This window comes from Numenius arquata, chromosome 1, assembly GCF_964106895.1.
Source record: "Numenius arquata chromosome 1, bNumArq3.hap1.1, whole genome shotgun sequence".
NCBI classification, from domain to species: Eukaryota; Metazoa; Chordata; class Aves; order Charadriiformes; family Scolopacidae; genus Numenius; species Numenius arquata.
In genome coordinates this window covers 8,439,973-8,457,896 of record NC_133576.1, presented here as the reverse complement: position 1 = coordinate 8,457,896, position 17,924 = coordinate 8,439,973, and the positions used below count along the sequence as shown (strand labels likewise).

The 17,924-nt window shown below is 42.6% G+C and overlaps 1 protein-coding gene across 1 annotated transcript in view; it reads right to left on the bottom strand.

The window, feature by feature from the left end:
- The window catches only part of SULT4A1 (sulfotransferase family 4A member 1), a 29,209-nt gene extending 13,313 nt beyond the window's left edge, over positions 1–15,896 (bottom strand). Inside the window, exon 1 of the mRNA XM_074153276.1 lies at positions 15,619–15,896. Coding sequence (XP_074009377.1) covers positions 15,619–15,787 — 169 coding nt within the window. The 5' untranslated portion in view covers positions 15,788–15,896. The remainder of the gene's footprint in view (positions 1–15,618) is intronic.
- Between the last annotated feature and the right edge of the window lie 2,028 nt (positions 15,897–17,924).

The following is a 17,924-nucleotide window of genomic DNA, read 5'->3' as shown; positions in this document are numbered from 1 at the left end:
TAAACAACACCACCAGGACTTCCTAATTTTTCATTACTCAGCTGCTCTCTAGGCAAAAAGAAGCCATCTCCATTGTGTCTCTGAATACAGAAGGGCTGCAGAGTTGAGGCAGATCTATGCTGAAACTTTAGGAGAGCAGCATGTTCCCTACCAGGTCTCCACAAAGTCCACCAGGTAAGTTGGAGGCGAGGGCCAGGAAGCAAAGCCCCCATGGCTTTATTAGTTCTGCTCAGACCCGTGGCTATGCACTAGACTCGGCTTGATTACTGCCAGATCCATGGAGCACTGCAGAGATAGGAAATGACATATTAAGGTAGGAGGCATGGGGAAGAAGGGTGCCGATTCAGAAGGAAGTGGGCCTTTGGAAGCTCAGAAGTTTTCATCTAAATGTGCTTCTATCAAAAACAGTAATTCATTGAAAGAGTAATGCTGGGCACATGGCAGGTACTCAAGGCAGAAAATTAAAAATCTCCATCAAATACAGGTTCTTTAAAACAGTGCTTTAAATCTGTGAACCTCAGTGCTAATTAGAATGGGCATAAACAAGTTACTGTAGTTACGTATGTAGTGATGCACGTGTTCCAGCGTCCTATTCCAATTCACACAGCAAGCGGTATTTCTGCAATATCTCTTCTATAAAGGGGAGGTTTGCAAGCTGACAGTTTAGACGTCTGGCTTCTGGCCATCCAGCAGGCTAGAATTTCTACTCCCTAGACCTGCAATAGAACCACTGACCCTGCATTCTCCCATCCATGATCTCTGTGCTAGTTTGCACTTTTGCCACCCGCTACATTAGCACTCAAGTTACTCTGCATAGGATTTTCAGGGTCTTAATGCAAATAAAAACTAAAGATTTAACTTTTGAGGGAACTGTGATTTTTAAACTTGTCACCCTTAATCAATTATCATTTATCCCACACACACATTCCCAAGAGCCCCATATAAAAATTATCATTGACCTGCTCTGTTTTAAAAAAAAACACCACATGCTTATTTGTTTTAAAAGAAAAAAAAATAGCTAAAAGCCTTTATATATATAGATACATATAATCTCCCGACATCTCTATTAGGATTAAAACCAACTCAAGTTAAATTGCAGATAGCTCAGCTCAATGTTCTTTTGGTTTAAAAATAATGGCTTAACCTAGCAATAGACAAATGGCAGCCCAAATTCCAGACCTAGCTGCAAGACTTCCTAGTCCCTGGGAACACCAGCTGGCTGGAAAGCCAAACAGACAGGGCTACTGTACCTATGCATTTGATGAGAGGCCCAAGCCTAGACTGGAGCTAGCAGAATTTATTAAATCTGCCACTGTGGGAGGTGAATGTGAGTCTTCTGCTGTAGCCCCTGATTTCCCCATCTGCATATAAAGCATACAGAAATTGGCCATTTGAACCAACTGATTTAAACTGATGTCTGTGGAGATGTGCAAGAACCACCATTTTATGGGTGGAAGCTAGAGTAAATTGCTGAAACTGAGATTTTCAAAGGAGACTATGGGAATAACCTCTGATAATCCCAGTCTATCACAGAACTTGGCCAGATCTAAACGCCATCGAAACTTTCTTAGTAAAAGGGACAATGATGATACTTGTTGTAGAGAAGAAAAAGATGAAGGAAGCTAAAGGAAAGAAAAAAAAAGCACAGAACTTGCTTTTATACTCCCTAGATTTATAGCCTGTCTCAATAACAATTTATTGTTGCTTGAGGGTTACTCATTTTTTAAGTGAAATTAAAAGATTAAGTCATAAAGTGGAAAAGGTAGCAAGTGTACATATGAAGCAAAGGTTTTTCTTGGAGACAATCACTGGATCTTGAACGTCTCTAGTATTTTACATCATTTTCTCCTTCTGTTGCTGAATACCTGTGCATGTACATGCATGCCTCAGTTGGGATGGTACAAAAAGAGTAAACACTCACTGACAAACAGGATTAATCGTCAGCCTTTGGGCATGAGGCACCAGATGCAACATTCATAAGCATCCAGCAATTCTACCCTTTCTTCTTCCAACTGCAGCAGATCCACATTTTATCCTGGAGGAAGACTGCTGGCTCTGCTACCTCCAAGGTCATATTGCCAAAACAGATGTGGAATTAATTTATGCTTATCCAGTTCCAACTAAAATGGAGCCACTCAGCATCCAAGGAACTTCAGTGCACTGTACCTGAGAAATGTTCTCCCCTGACAAGTTCTTCTGTTATGTCAATACAACGCCTCAGGAGAAAACAGTGTTCCAGTTTATCACACAATATCTGGAAAGAGATGGGATGGGAAAGAGCTGTGATAAGCTACTGCCAGAATTTGCAGGTTTTTAGGAGAGCCTTTTAAATTATCTGTGAACCTGCATTTCTACTCCGCGTAACAGCATGTACAAAAGCAGCCCAGTCACAGCAGCTTGGAAGTGTGCTAGTTGGGCTGTACTGCCTTTTTCTGTGCTGCCTAATGATGCACAGAAATCAGGACTCATTAACAATCCTATCACGCCTACAGGAGCCTGTAAGATGACTGGGAACTCTTAATTTGTACCCCTTTTTCACAGCCAATGCCCCAGCAACGATAGCAAAGTCAGTTCATGGCCATACTGTCTCTGCTTATCAGTAACTGCTGCAGCAGCCGCCCGACAGCATAGCAAGATAGCCAAAACTTTGAAACACCACAGCTACTCCTGTCTGCTTCTATGCATTAGATGTCTTTTGACGTCAAATTTAGTCTCTGTAGGAGGTAAAAATATACTTTAGCGTAGCTGTTCTCTGGCTCCTCTCACTACTTTCTGGCCACTGGCACTCTCCCACACAGCTACTGAACCTCACAGATTTGTTCAAAGTGGCACGGCAGATATAAAAACAAACTTTCCTGTGAAATTTTGCTTCCCTACATGGCTTCTAATATAGTTTATTTCAGTTTTCCAAAAAATGAGGATAAATGAGTTAAAACTGAGGGCCGCTGAAGTTGTCAGATTGGCCTAGCAAGTGCTGTAAAGTGATTCCCCACATAGTTGTTCTAATTGCCTGCAAGCTCATTGCCCTTTCACCAGCTTCAGTGTATATCTGCAGGTAAGTATGACAGATTCATCTTCACCCTACAATAGTGGGGGGAAAATTAGATTTTTCCATTAGAGGAAAACAATTTCCAAACCATAAGAATATTTCCTCTTAAGGCCTGTATGTTCAAGTTCTCCCACATCTTGGAATTCCAACTGCCTTAAGAATAGGGATTTTCATTATCAATTAGGGCTTTAATAATAAAAATAATGTATACACCTTGATACCATGTTTTTCCAAGTCTTCAGTTCCTAGATGAGACTCAGGATTCAGAATAAAGGCTGAAACTGTGATGTTATATTGCCAATATTTTTGACTGACCAATTAAATACATATTAGAGGGCCCGATTTTCAGAAAGGACTGAACACTTATCCTCTAAGATTAATGTCCCTTTAACATGGCCTAAACACCCCTAAGTTCAATAGCGACCTATGAAGGGACTCTGTTGAACACGAGGAAAATGAATCCAGGTCTTCCAAAATTGATGGCAACAGCTTAAATAAGACTGGATTTAAAACAAGTCGTAACTGCGTGATTTCCAGTAACATTCAGTAAGCAGTCTTGGATTTTTAGACTTATTAATCAGTTTATTTTTCCACTTGAAGCTACTGGCTTTTGAAACAAAACCAACAGGCTAAGTTCTGCTTGTCTTTCACTAGATTTACATCAGAGAATGGAGATATGAGTCCATTAGGTCCAAGTTGCGTTTTGAATGTGTTTCACCAGAGGCTGTAAACAGCAAACTGTGAAAACTGCATTCCATTTAGGACAAAAATGTACTTTCTGTTTGGTAGAAAAGCTGTCACTGAACTGTTTACATACATGTATTATCCACAGAATTATTGTTATTATGTATACAGTATCCTAAAGCACTGCTTTAATGAACTGGTAACAAAACATTGTTATTTTCAGCTAATGCATTAGTACTATTTTTTTAAAAATGGCCTGAGTCCTAATTCTCCCTTACATTAGCGCACTAACTACTACTAGAGGACAGGATGAAAAGTGTGATTCTCATCGGTAACTGATATATCTTGGTACTAGATATTCAAAGGGGAAAGTATTTTACTCTTCTCCTTAAGCTTTAGCTGGGCTGATAACATATATCCATGTCTATGGATGCTCATCATGTCTGCACCAGATGTCATCACCAACGGAGCAGTTTGTGTGCAGTTTGTGTGTTCACTTAAAATTAAATCAGGCAAGTTAGCTTAAGGAGTTTCTATTTTTGGTATCAACTCACCTAGCAAATTTTGCCTGGGACAAGCTAGAATGCATCCACATAAAATACTCTGTGGGTGGTTCCTTAAAAGAAATGAAAAACAGGAGGCTAAGGACACTAACATCCTGCACTAGTGCAGATGCTTTTAAAAGAGAACATCTACCCATACTCTTAGATTATTTCTCTTTCAATTTCTACTCACCAACCAAACATGCTCCCATGGTATAAGAAAGCACAACAGCTATCATGCTAAAATAAAAAGAAAAAATGTATAGTATCATATGTCAGGAACGTGAAAAATAACAGATAAACTTGCTTGCTCTCTTACCAGCTATCTGATGGAATGACATCCCTTTTCACCCTTCCCACACTTATTCAAGGTTGACCAGGTGTAATGTCAACCCAGTACATTCAGTTGTTACCTTCTTTCCCCAGGCTCCTCCCTTGGATGGACATCCTCATGACCCAATTCAGAGACACCATGCCTTTCAGAACAATAGCGCGAGCACGCAGGGACATGCGGTCACACCAAAGCGTTGGTCAACAGGACAGTAATTCACAGGGGAAGAGTACTTTTATTGACTAATATATGCTACAGGGCAGATTTTGGCAAGCTTTGGCCATGTAAACTAATAGTGGTCCCTCCTCACAGCAATGGGCAAAAGGTGTATTAGAAAATTCTCAAATCTCACCTCCTCTCTGGACCATACATAAAAAGGTACATGCCCTTACCCCAACCTGACCTCAATTGTATCCTGCCTTCCCGCTTCCTCCATCAGTCCTGTTCTCCCAACCTTTTAGAGTCTATATAAAAAACATGCCTAAATTGCATCATACATTACCCCAGCAGGAGCTTACTTAATCTCCACCAGAAAGTCCCCCCACTGTGTCTAATTCCCCTTCATTTTCATACAGGTGACAACACTGTACCAAGAATAACAATGCAGAAAAGAACTTTGCTGATATCACCATTGCTGTTTTGTTTTGTTTTTTTTTTAAAAAATCACGCAAGGATTTCATTATGTTGAAGAGAAGTGCATACTTACCCTTAGCACCGCTGATTTCTAGGACAACTATATCACTTTCCGTGTTCTGTTTTACAGAGTCGTAATGTGGTCTGTGGCTAAATGCAGAGCCTTGTAGTGAGCTCTGCTGATCGAAATAGGATCAGAAGGCAGGAGACAATAGGGCACCTGTATTAGAAATCCATGTTGAGGTAGTTCCCATACCCTTTGCTGTGAACGTGGTCCTCTCCCCATATGGTAAACCTATTTCAGAAGATGTCTGTGTCGTGGTTTCGGCCTAATTTACCAAAACCAGACCGACAGATGACCCTTCCCCCCCTTCTCCCCCCGCAAAAGAGGAGAGAGGAGGAGAAAGAGATAAGGAGATTCAGAAGTTTAGAATGAACTAAACTACTTTAATGATGAATTAATATTAAAATAAAAATAAAGAAGAAAATAATGAAATAGATACAATATATACAAAACCGCATCGAGCTCCCAGGATGACAGTCATGTCACCGGCAGGCACTGGGGAAGTCCCAGACTGGACTCAGCGACGAATGGGAACTGGATTCCAGCTCTGGAGTCAGGAACACACGGATCGGGATCAAAGGCAGATGAACAGAGTCCTCTCTGGACGTCGGCCATCGCAGGAAGGGGGCTGACCCTTTGGTCCCTCAGCTTTTATACTGAGCATGGGGCAGATGGGATGGAATACCCCAGTTGGTCAGGTTTGGGTCACCTCTCCTGTCCACTCCTCCCCACCGATGTGACCCCTCTACGTTTTTTCCCGTTTCTGACCCTCTAAGGGGGCAAATAACGAAATTGGCTGCCCTTGGTTGTTATAGCAATAAGGATAAGCAAGGGCCTCCCTGCATACCATTCCTTGGCATGGAGCACAAACATTGGTCTGATCACTCTGAGAACGAGCAGTTTTCTCCACAATATGCCGTTAATTTCAGAGAGTTAGAGGAGGCCTAGCTGGGATGTAAAGTTACAGAACAGAAAATTGGTTCGGTTTTACTTCAAACCGGGACAGTCTGTCACTGCTCAAAAGTGCAATGCTATGCCTCCGTTTCAATCCCTCCCAGGAAAATCGTCAGGCAAAACCTGCCTACACATTAATGTGCATTTGCATATATTAGGTGGTTAAACTGCAAGACAGCACACCAACAGTATAATGCGAAACAACTGCAGATAAGAGTTACACATTAAAAAAGAAAAAAAGCAGCACATTTTCGTTGCAGGATTTCAGGAAACATTGTTTACCCTCTATGCATGAAACTACGCGGCCTGTTTAGTCAGCTATTGGTTGTCTAAGGTCAGGGAGAAAAGCATTTTGTCTCAAACATGAACCCCCTCAAATTATAGCTTCCCTAAACAAAACCAATTTTTGCAAGGTACCGGTGTCCCTCTGTCTGCTGAATTGCAGTTTTAGGTAAACTACAGCCATTTTTACTCTATTTCTGTCGTAGCTCTTCTGAATTAGAAATGGAAATAGATCTAATTGGCAGTATAAAAGGCGATCAACCAATCTATATCACCATGGCATTGCAGCAAAATCCTTGAAGAGAACACACTATTTCTGACAGAAAGCTCTGGTGATCCAACAGAAGCACTGACATTGATCATTATTAATGTGCACTTCAGCTATATATGCATAGAGCAATCCAATTTTAGCAATGTCTGTAGCCGTTCTGTGTTACTTCGGCAACCCTGCTCAGCAGTAAACAGGCTTTTAACTGGATGGTTAACAGTTTGTGATTGCCTCGCATCAACAGGACACTGCAAACCGCCAACATACTGCCAAATCTGGACCGCTGCACGTTTAGTCAGTGTGTGTCTTCTGAACGTGATCCCCATCTCACCTGCTTCACGCGTGTCTCATTTTGTTGGCTTAGATGAATTTATTACTCATGCAGCAAATGCAGTGAAGGGCTAATTCAGCACCATTATCTATATCCCATGATGTGATCTAATGTCATTACACATCATCTACAACTTGCAGCCTTATAAGGGAAGATGGCCTTCACATCCTGCACTATAAAAAGCAGGTGGGTGAAAGCATGTGCAATCAGCTTGCATTTTTTAAATTATAGATTGATGTTGGCCTTTAGTGACAAAAATCCCTCCTCAGTTGCTTCTGCAGCGCTCTCACTTTCATTTTTTATCCTTTATTACCTCAGCCACTGCCTCAGACTTAATTAGCTAAACCTCCCCTATGCACTTTCAGCCCCGTGATATGCTTCTTTCCTGATGTTCCTCAGTATCCCTTCGCTCCCCTCCCAGTGGCTTTCCTAAGCTTACAGCTCGCTTTGGCTGAGATGTTATGATGATGGATTGTTTCCTCTGCCATGTTGTTTTGCCTGCATGCACCCACAGAAAAACAATTCTCTTGCTTGTGATCTGCAATATATTACAGGACTAACACATGACATAAATGGTATATTTCTTTTGTAAGAGTCCGTAAAAGTCTTTGTTATACAGAACCATAATTACTTCAGCTCTTGTGCCCCACCTTCCTGGATTCTCCAAGGTGTTACAGTAACCCTGAACATGGTCAAAGTGATGAGATGTTGGATGCTTCACTTGATTAATCCTCTTCATTGCTCCCTCCCACTGAGAGGAAAAACACATTCCTACATACTAGCATTATTATGTGTTCAGCTTTAATATCTAGATGCTTAATTCAATTTGAGCCACAATTTGCTAGTTTCTCTATAAAAATATAGATGGTAAGTGACACCCCTTGTACAAGAGAATTTCTTGTCATCATACACGAAAAATTCTGGTAGAGAAGAAATACATCCACATGCCTCCAGTGGAAAATGTAGACAACAAGATTATATGGCTTATCCAAGGGCACAGAATCTCTAACCAAAAAGTCCTATCACATGACCAGTGCACCAAACCTTGCATCACTTCCAAAGCAGCACTGATGGGACAATACAAGGGGTAGTTCCGTTCCCTGAGCATAGCGTGTATGAATCCCTACTGTACCCAACAAGAGAAAAGTCTTCATTTAATAAAAGACTGCATAATAAGAATGAAAAATGATGTGCGCTTAATCTAATTCAGTCCAATGTTCAAGCATTTTGCTTCCTTTTATTAATATCTTCACTATGAAGGATGAACGTTAACACAAAATGAGAATGATTGGCTGTTGCGTTTGGCTCATTTACATAATTTTCTAATTCTTTAGTCTTTGAGGTCATTATCATCTAATCCAGTCAGTAGTGATTTCACATCTCCAGAATACAATTTTTACACAGGGTAAAACCTGTTTTCTTCCCCCCCCCTCCTTGAGCCTGCTTTCAAAAAGCAAGTTCCTTGAGTTTTGCACTACTTCACAGCAGGGAAGCAATTAAGCTACATTTGCAAAAGACCTAGCGAGACCCATTAGGTAGCTGGAGAATTCTTCGTCTTCTGAACTATTTGTTCTGTCTTTAGTAACATCTCTTCACTGGTTTGATAAAAGGCTCATGAGAGAAACACTGTCAGCTAGATAACAAAAACCAGCTTGCCTTAAAAACAGGTTTTTCTCCTCCACCTTTACTTCCTGTTTGAGGCACACAAGGACCTACTCAATTCTACTTGCACTGAAATCAAGTCAAATGCATCAGTGGCAAATTTAACATTGTCTTAAATTACTCATTATTTGATGCTTTCATTTATCAATTCTTTGCCTAGCAGTATTTAAGACTGAGTCAATACTGGAAGGTACTTTGAGCTATACATAAAACAAAAGGTACTCCCATTTCAAAGGCACTTTCAAAACACAAGAACCCAGTGGCCCTAACCCCTACAAACACTTGTCCACAGGTGTTACTTTCTGCATCTGAGTGGTCCTCAATGGAGTGAGTTTAAGCAGCAGAGTATTTACTCTTCTAATTGGTGGAAGGAACATGATTTCAGCCACCAAGAGCATGAAATCAGATACAAATATGGATCCCATAGGTGAGTCCCTAAAAGGACAGCTCACAAAACCTACCTCCATTCAGTTTGCTGTTTCCTTTCTGTTTGTGTAAGTCCATTCTTTCTGGCTAGATGGTATAAGAACTGATGAACATTATATCGCATTAAAACAGAACGATACCTGAGCTTCATAAATTACCTAAGATAAACAAACCAAGTAACTGTGATATTATTGTAAAAGAGAAAAAGTTAAATACCATACTTAATTTGAAAGACATTAACTAGTTTGTTCATCCACATTCATGAAATTAACAGAGGTTTCCTATTTTTCCATGTCACAGGGAAGAGCTTGGTAACTGTGCATAGTATTGCCTCAAAAAAATAAAAAAGGTCAAAGCAAAAGAATCCCAAATGTATTTTGTGTAAAAATCTCTTGATTTTTAAGACAACCTCATGATTTCTTAAGGCATGCCTCTGGGCCAGTAACATTTGCTTTCATTCTTTAAATGAAAATGGATTAAACTCAAGCCACCAAAATCCTGCAGAGAGAATAGGACTATAAATCATAGAATGGTTAGAGTTGGAAGGGACCTTAAAAATCATTGAGTTCCAACGCCCCTGCCATGGGCAGGGACACCTCCCATTAGACCAGGTTGCTCAAAGCCCCATTCTGCCTGGTCTTGAACACCTCCAGGGATGGGGCATCCACAACTTCTCTGCTCAGAAGAGCAGAATCTAGCTCTTTTGCAACTGCAAAACTGTTGTTAAAAAATAATACTAACAAAACTTTTGGGAGGAGTTCCATATAGAACACTGGAAATTAAGGCAAGTCAACTAATTTAAGACACAAACATCCATGTGGATGCTCGTGTTCCCTAAAGGGCCTTAGCTTCAATGGCATAAGACCATCTCTGACTTGCCGTTACCAGAGTGAACTTCTGCAATCCATCACAGCTGACTCGCATCACTGTCTGACAGCTCCCAGCCTAGGAACTCCCACAGTTTGGGCACATCCTTGGACAACCTTTCAGCCTGATTCTCCTCTCATGTATGACTGTGTGAATCAGGACTGACTGTCAGCAGCGTCGGACCCATGCATATATGGATAGGTGGGAAGAACTGTATTCCTTCTGCTCAGGCTTATCAGTTTGTCACATCATGTAGAGGCTCCTAGTACATGTTAGCCAGTTAGGCAGCAAGCCAGGGCACCGAAAAAGCACAACTTACCAAGCCATAACTGGGGTATGACAACAGGCAGGTAACAGAGGACACAGGCACAGCGATTCCCTGACATAATAATCAATGCAGCTCTGTGCAGACCTTTCACCTACTCACTGATTGCTACAGCAGGTAACTGCAAATATGTCAGCTGGTGGGTTGGATGACCGCAGGACGCTCTTGCAAGCATAGGTCATGTGAAACCACATAATCTTATTCAAGCGGTAATACTCTTTACATTGAATAATAAGGGTATTATTGTGCAGTACAATAATGCTTAAAAATCCAGAAACCGACTTTGCCGGTAAATGTAACATCCCTGCCAAGACAATTTTATAGTCTGAAGAAAACATGAAGTGTGGGATTGCACAAGACAAACAAAGCAAGATTTCATAGAAGCATAGCTATTTGGCACATTTTCTTTATGCTTTATTTCTTAAATCAAGACATTTTGCCAATACGTTTTTATAGCATGGTCCCACAGACAACTAAGACTGATTGGAAGGTTTAAGGGAAGAAACAAGAGGCCAGAGAGAAGAAATCCTTAAACCATTTTCACAAAGAAAAACTACATGTGTCTACATACCCAATGGTTCAAGTCTCCCTTTGCTTGAACTGTAGTAACTTTCGAGTGCTGTGTCTTACTCAAAGAACATTCCAGATGTTCACAACCAGAAGTCTATTAATTTTAGTGAAGAATCAAACAAGAAAAGTGAGGTTTACATTGTACCTTCTGTATCCGGTTCACAACCCAGCAGCTGTGATTGTCACTGCCATAATGGTCAATGGATCAAACAACTGTTTTCCCGTAACAGAATAAAACTCTGGGACACACAGTGTCCCTGGCATGCAAAGATTAACAGGGATTATGGCACAAGGGAAATGGACCATGGAAGAAATGCAGAGCCCCTGACATGTGGCGGAGAATGGGAAAAGACAGAACGATGAACAGAGCTCCTCCCATCAGTCAGTGGAGGGACTGGGGCATACCAGTGTTCCAGCAAGAGGAGGTTTTCGATTCAGGAGTGCTGGAAATAGAAGAGGATAGAGGAGGATAAGAGAACGGTATGCATGCAGTGGGAGAGGCACATAAAACAGGAGGAGCCAGAAAACTCACAGTGCATGCAATGCATTTTACCAACAGATACACTGAGAAGCGTGACCTTCTCGTGTACGTGCAGAACCTTTCAAACAAATAAAATAATGGACAACTCAATTTAACTTTCTCTGGTTGATTTCATACAACAATGGAGGTAAGTGTTAAAGAATTTGAAACAGGAGAATCCAGTAAAGGTACATACAGGAAAACTGTCCTTGAACTGATCTGTAAATTCACTGTTGGCACTTCATTAAGCCAAAGGCCTAGAGTCAGCCAACATATTCCCTACAAGCTAATGGGTAGTTAAAAAATCCAGTGCTGCAAGGAAAATCCAAAATGTGACCTATAAAAAATACTGACAAGTCCAGACAGATAAAAGCCATATCCAGCACTTGTTCCTCTGACCTGTTGTGGAGCACTAAATGCAAGAATTCTGGACTTGAAGCTGGTGTTTGCCCAACAACTGACATTTTCCCACACAGAACTCCAGAAAATTATTTGGCAAAATAATCAACATGGCAGCAACAGCTTCATTATTAATGTAAATAGCTCACTTTCTCAAATTACTAATTTTCCAAAACGCATTAATTTGTGGGCTTTGACCCAAGAATGCAAAATGCACATTCATTCAGAACAGATACAAGATGGGATTAAGAGAGCTATTGCACACCACTTATGAGTAAAACAAACGGACAGATCATGTTCTGTCAGGGGTTAGTATCATAAGACACAGCAAAATAGTAAGTGAACTGGACTCAATACTATGCTTTAGGGACTGATTTAATTCCACAGAAATCATTGACCTTAACAAACAGCTAATCTAGCTCTTGGCATGGTGACTGAGGGAATATCATGAAGTAATTTGCCTATTCATTAATTCTGTAGTTTAAGTTCATAGAGAAGAATTTTAATTTTCAAGTAAGGTACAGAAAGCTCACAGTATGAGAGAGTTCAAGGAAAGCTGTGACAGAGGCACAGTGTTTCCTATAACATTGCATCTGTATCTTATCTGTGAAGCAATCTGTTGCATGAGCTCCAATTATTTAATGCTACAGAGAATGGTATTCAATTTTACATTGGCAGCTACCATAAATCTCTGTGTTCCATTCAGCCTACCCATTCTATACCACAGTTACATGAAGGATGAAACTTGTGACTTCATTTCTTCAAAAGCAGTAGCACACCTGATTTTAAATTATGCATCATGATAAAAAGGTTTTCTGTAATTACAGTTCTACTGTATACATAAGCATAGATGCAGATTCACATATTTACATGCCTAAAGGAGTCTCTGGGTTTTAGGCATAAGCAGCTCCCAAAAGCTGTTACCATTGACTGGACACAGGTGCTAAGAATAATTAAAGATATAAGCAGTACCATTATTTAGGTATCCATCAGTGGAAATCACATTAAAGCAGATTCATTTTTCTTTAGGCTTATTACATTATTCCCAGTAAGGCCACCAATATATTCAATTTTCTACCATTATTGGGCCAGTTTTTCCTGGAGTCACTCCCAGTTTACCAATATCTGTAACTATTTCCAAGCACTATCTCCACTTCACTTGTTTAGAGCTGTATTGTCTAGTCTTGCGGGGTATAATGCCTTCAAAATGGCACACATATTACTTTATCAGTCCCCAGCATTACTGAACCAGTTCTGATCCTATAAGCCACTTGTGCATTTTCTTTGCCAGATAAACCAACATATGGTCAACAGGCACTGATGGAGCCTTCTGCTACTAGATTGAAACACAGGGCTCAGAAGAGCTAGAAGCTCTGGCCTCTCACACATCTAGCAGAAGGGCTTGCTTGTGTATTTTCCACAGTTCGAGCAGATGGACAGTTGGTGAAACACTGAACAAAACTGATTTCCAGAAGACAACAAAAAAGTTTTCCATTGAACCTATCTGACACTGGTGCATTTTTCCCTCTCCTAAAATTCTGTTGTCAAAAGCATTCTTGCTATTTTGTTCAAATGTAATTTATTAATAGAAACTAGCTAAGTGATCCCAACCACATTTTAAAGATTACAAAAAACCCAAAGTATTTCACCCCAAATAACTGCATTTTGTGCATGAAACCTGTTTTGCAAACCTATTTTTTTGATTACAGCAACATAATGAAAATTCTGATTAGCTCCACTAAATAGAAAAATCTTTGTCAATGCTACTGAGAGACAGGAAGATGAAATTGTAGTTAAGGTAATGCAGAGGAGCTCGGGGTCCTGGATTCAATTTCTGGCTTTGCTATAGACTTCCTGTATGACCTTGGCTAAATCAATGGGAACCATATTAGGGCAGCCTAATTTCTACTGACATGCCTGTCCCTAGCCAGCAGACCCTTTGATAATTGATTCAGAAGCCCTAAATAAGGCACTGAGTCGTAAGCCACATAGGATCAGCTGACAAAACAAGTTCCAAGGGTCTCAGTAGACCTCAGGCCTCCTAAAGCTGGAGCTTGCAGACATTTTTATTATCTAGAGCCTACTCCCATGACAAAGGCATCAGATTCCTCAAGACCTGAGTATCTTCTTTCCCGATAAGTAAAATGCTACAGCACCTATTTTGATCCCAAAGCTATTCCCCCCAGCTCCTCCACACAACACTGTACCTTCGGTTTTGGTGCCTCAGTTCTCAGTCTTCGTTTTCCTTCTTCCACAGCGACTATTAGCAAATCCTCTTGTAGTAAGCACTGCCACTAACTTTCTAAGTGGACCTCAGCTGGGGCCCCAAGAGACCTAATACGATTTTGCTGTACTCCCAAAATAATAGCAAATTTAAATATGATTACGCAAGCTGGCTTTCCACGGCCAACTGTACAGCCATCAAAACTAAGCTACTGCCAGCTGACATATTGGTTATGTTGAGTCCAGCTATTCCTTATCTAATGTATGCATCTATCAAGATCTAGCCAGTCTTCAACAGCCTCATTAGTAACGAAATCCCCAAAAAAGCCACGAAGAAAGATACTTGAAACTGCTTGAGAAATGATAACATAATAGACGCTGCATTGTAGAAAGTGTGTATGTGTTGGAAGCTGCACATCAAGAAGTAGCAAGATGTTAGCCAGTCATACAGAAAACAATGAAGTAAGTCAGAAACCTACAATACCGAAACATCATTTTACAAGGGTATTTACAGAGCTAACATCTGTTATCTCCAGCGGACTTTGAATTTTCTAGAAAGAGATCATCTTATTGCCAGGAAAAAAGTCACTCAAGAAAGAGTCCATCCATCCCCGTTCGCTTCTGGTTTTACCAGGGGTGTTACAAAGCTACCATATTGTCTGCCCCTCTGCAGGCAGCATTTTATCCATGTTAATTCCGTTTCAACCTTTTTTTTTTTTCCTTGGAAATGGACAGGATAAGAAATTGAGACACAGAATATTAAAAGCGGATACCTGAAAGGTACAAAACAGCCAAAGGATGCGTTTACCGGAGAAACGCATGCTTATACTGCTAACAGGAGGTATTTCTGGTAATTCAGGCAGTGCAGCAAGAACGTACTTTGAGCACATGTTCTCCCAGAAGGATCTGGGCGGCTGCCTTGGGAGCACAATACGGCGGCCTGTGGAGCTGACAGCAAACCTGTGTATGTCACATCAGAGATCTGTACGCACGCTACATACGTGCCCGCTTTTCTACGCATATGATGAGCAAGATCTCCTTTGCCTGGGGCAGCATCAGCTAGCGGGCACCGGGACCACCGAGGCGAGGACCACCAGCACCATCACCACCAGCACCACCACCGGCACCACCACCTGGCGCTGGCTTGTAGCTAAACTCGGTGGGTTGCCACAGGGGCAGGGAGCTGCACGCCCCCACCCGTGCCCGGCAGGCGGGGAGGGCCAGTCCCCTCAGCTCGGAGGGGCTTTCAGGAGCCACCGGCCTGAAGGGCAGCCCCTCTCCGCACAGGCGGCCGCAGGCCTCGCCCCGGCCTCCCGCGGGGACGCACCGCCCGCCAGGCGGGGACGGCAGCTGAGGGGGCGCCTCCCGCCCCTCTCCCGGGGGCGGCTTATCCTATCGCCCCCGCCACCCCACCTAAGGACGGCCCCAGCCCGGGCGGGGAAGGGAAGGGAAGGAAGGGGAGGGGACCCGACCCGACCGACCGCCTACCTGATTTGGGGTAGGTGACAATCCAGACGTCGCTGTCCCTCACCGGGAAATTGGCGATCTCCTCCATCTTGCCCCGGCAGAAGGGCGGCAGCCGCACCCCATTGTACTCGAAGTACTTGCTCTCGAACTCCCCCGGCGTGCTGGGGGTCTCGGCCTCACTCTCCGCCATCCTCTTCCCTGCCGGGGGCGGAGGAAGGAAGGGGCGAGGTGCGCTCCTGCGGGCGGGCGAGCTGAGCGGCGGGCGCGGTAGCCCCGGCCCCCGGCACGCCCCCACGCACGCACCGGCAGATGGGGGGGGGGGAAGGGGTGTGCGCGGGGCCGCGCGGTGATGTCATGCGCGGCAGCCGCAGCGCCAACGGCCGGCTCCACAGCAGCGGCCGCCCGGCGGGGAGAGGGGCTGAGGAGAGGGGAAGGCAGCCAGCTGGCTGCCTTCCCCTCTCCTCAGCCCCTCTCCCCGCCGGGCGGCCGCCTCACGCAGGGGGCTGGGGTAGAGGGAGGACCTGCCTTCCCCGCTTTCATCTCAGGGCTCCGTCCTGCGGCAGCGGCCCGGGGGCTGTTCCGCTGCCAAGGCCCGGCCTCAAAGAGGGTAGAGAGCTGGCTGGTGAGGTGTGCGGGGAGAGGGGGGACGAGCAGCAGCAGTCAGGTGCATCGGGGGCCCGTTGCTGTACCCTGTACTGAACCCAAGCATAACGCATAGGTGGTATAGAGGGTATAGAAAGGGGCACACTCCCACCTTTTTTTTTTTTTTTTTTAGCCGTAGAGATCATCTGCTCCTTGCAGTGCTCAGATTTAAACCTCTACTTGTTTACTTAACACAATATCCTGGTTCCCTCTTCCCAATCTCTTGGATGTCACCTCTCTGTATCTGGCAGGGTAACAGCTTTCATTACAGCATAGGGCATCTTGCAGGTGGGCTCAGGCCTGAGCACCCAGCCCATACCCTACCAATTCTGACTTGTTCCCTGAACTTCCTAGGCTGGTATCAGAGCTGAGTCATTAACTTAGCTTGCTTGGTAATCATTAGGCAGCAGAAAGCACCTGTATCCCAACACTGCTGAGGGCTGGTTAGTGAAGATGTAGCTCTGTCTGTGCTATAGCTGCTGTCTGCTCATCCTTCACCCTTCCTGTTAGAGCACCTCCAATCTCACTGCTCCTGGCAGCACAAATGAGAGAGGCCTAGGGCAGAACTCAAATAATACTCCCAAGTAGGCTTATGGGCAAGACAGCCCAGTTGCTGCTGTTCAGGGTATTTAAGGCCTATTCGTGGCTGATGGGAAGGTATAAATACTCTAACCTCCCTTAAGATCTGTTTGTGCTATGGAAATGAAGACTGGTTTGGCTGTTTGGTCTGGTATGAATGCGAAGCTAGCAGCAGTTCAACAAAATTAAGACTTCTATTAGTTCCAGAAAGGTTAGTGAAGAGTTTTGGTTTAATTTACTCTTATTAGCCTTACAGTAACTTTTTTTTTTAATGTTTAATTATGTATGCTTCTGTAACAGTCCTAAAATATAGAAGTTCTTTAAAAGCTTTAGATACAAAGTATCTGCAATAATGTACATTAGAAAGAATCAAAATAAGCATGTAAAGCAAGAGAAGAGAGTACAATGATTTGGAAAACACGTCTCTAAGTATTAGAGAGTAAATTATTGCTAATTTCAATTGAGTTTACTGAATCGTGAGCAGCAACCAGATGGAGGTTATGTGTCCTATCAAACTGTCCCTTCTACAGGAGCAATCTCAGGAAAAGCAACAGTGCAAACAGTTGAGGGCAGTCTGCTTTCAGCCTTTATAGTTCCATCTACCAACATACATAACTGAACAGTTTTACTTTACTGTAAGTAGTTTACTTACATTCATTCATATTAATAATAAACTACAGACACTAAAGCTATCATTAGAGTAGGTAGGAAAAGTCCACCAAAAACTAACACCGAAATACTGTTTCATTGAATGAAAATGGTTTGCAGGGAATGTGTTAGGAAAAAAAACAGCAACCACAAAACCAACCATAGAGAGAAAAATTCATACCAGAGTCAATGGCTGACTAGTAAGACTTGCCTGAGAAGTTAATAATGCAGGTTCAAGTCCCTGTGATACTAAGTTTAGTTTTGAGCCTGCTTCTTCAAGATGCTGAAATCAGAGTTATCCGTTGGTATCTAAAAGAACTTTTCCAATTTAAAAAAAAAAGTTAATAACAAGTGGGTTGACGAGAATAGCAGGCAGCTGGGCAGTTGGTATTCTGTATTTTAAGACAATATTGTGAACTCAGAAGTAACTGATGTTCTGGCACTGTTGTCTATTCTTT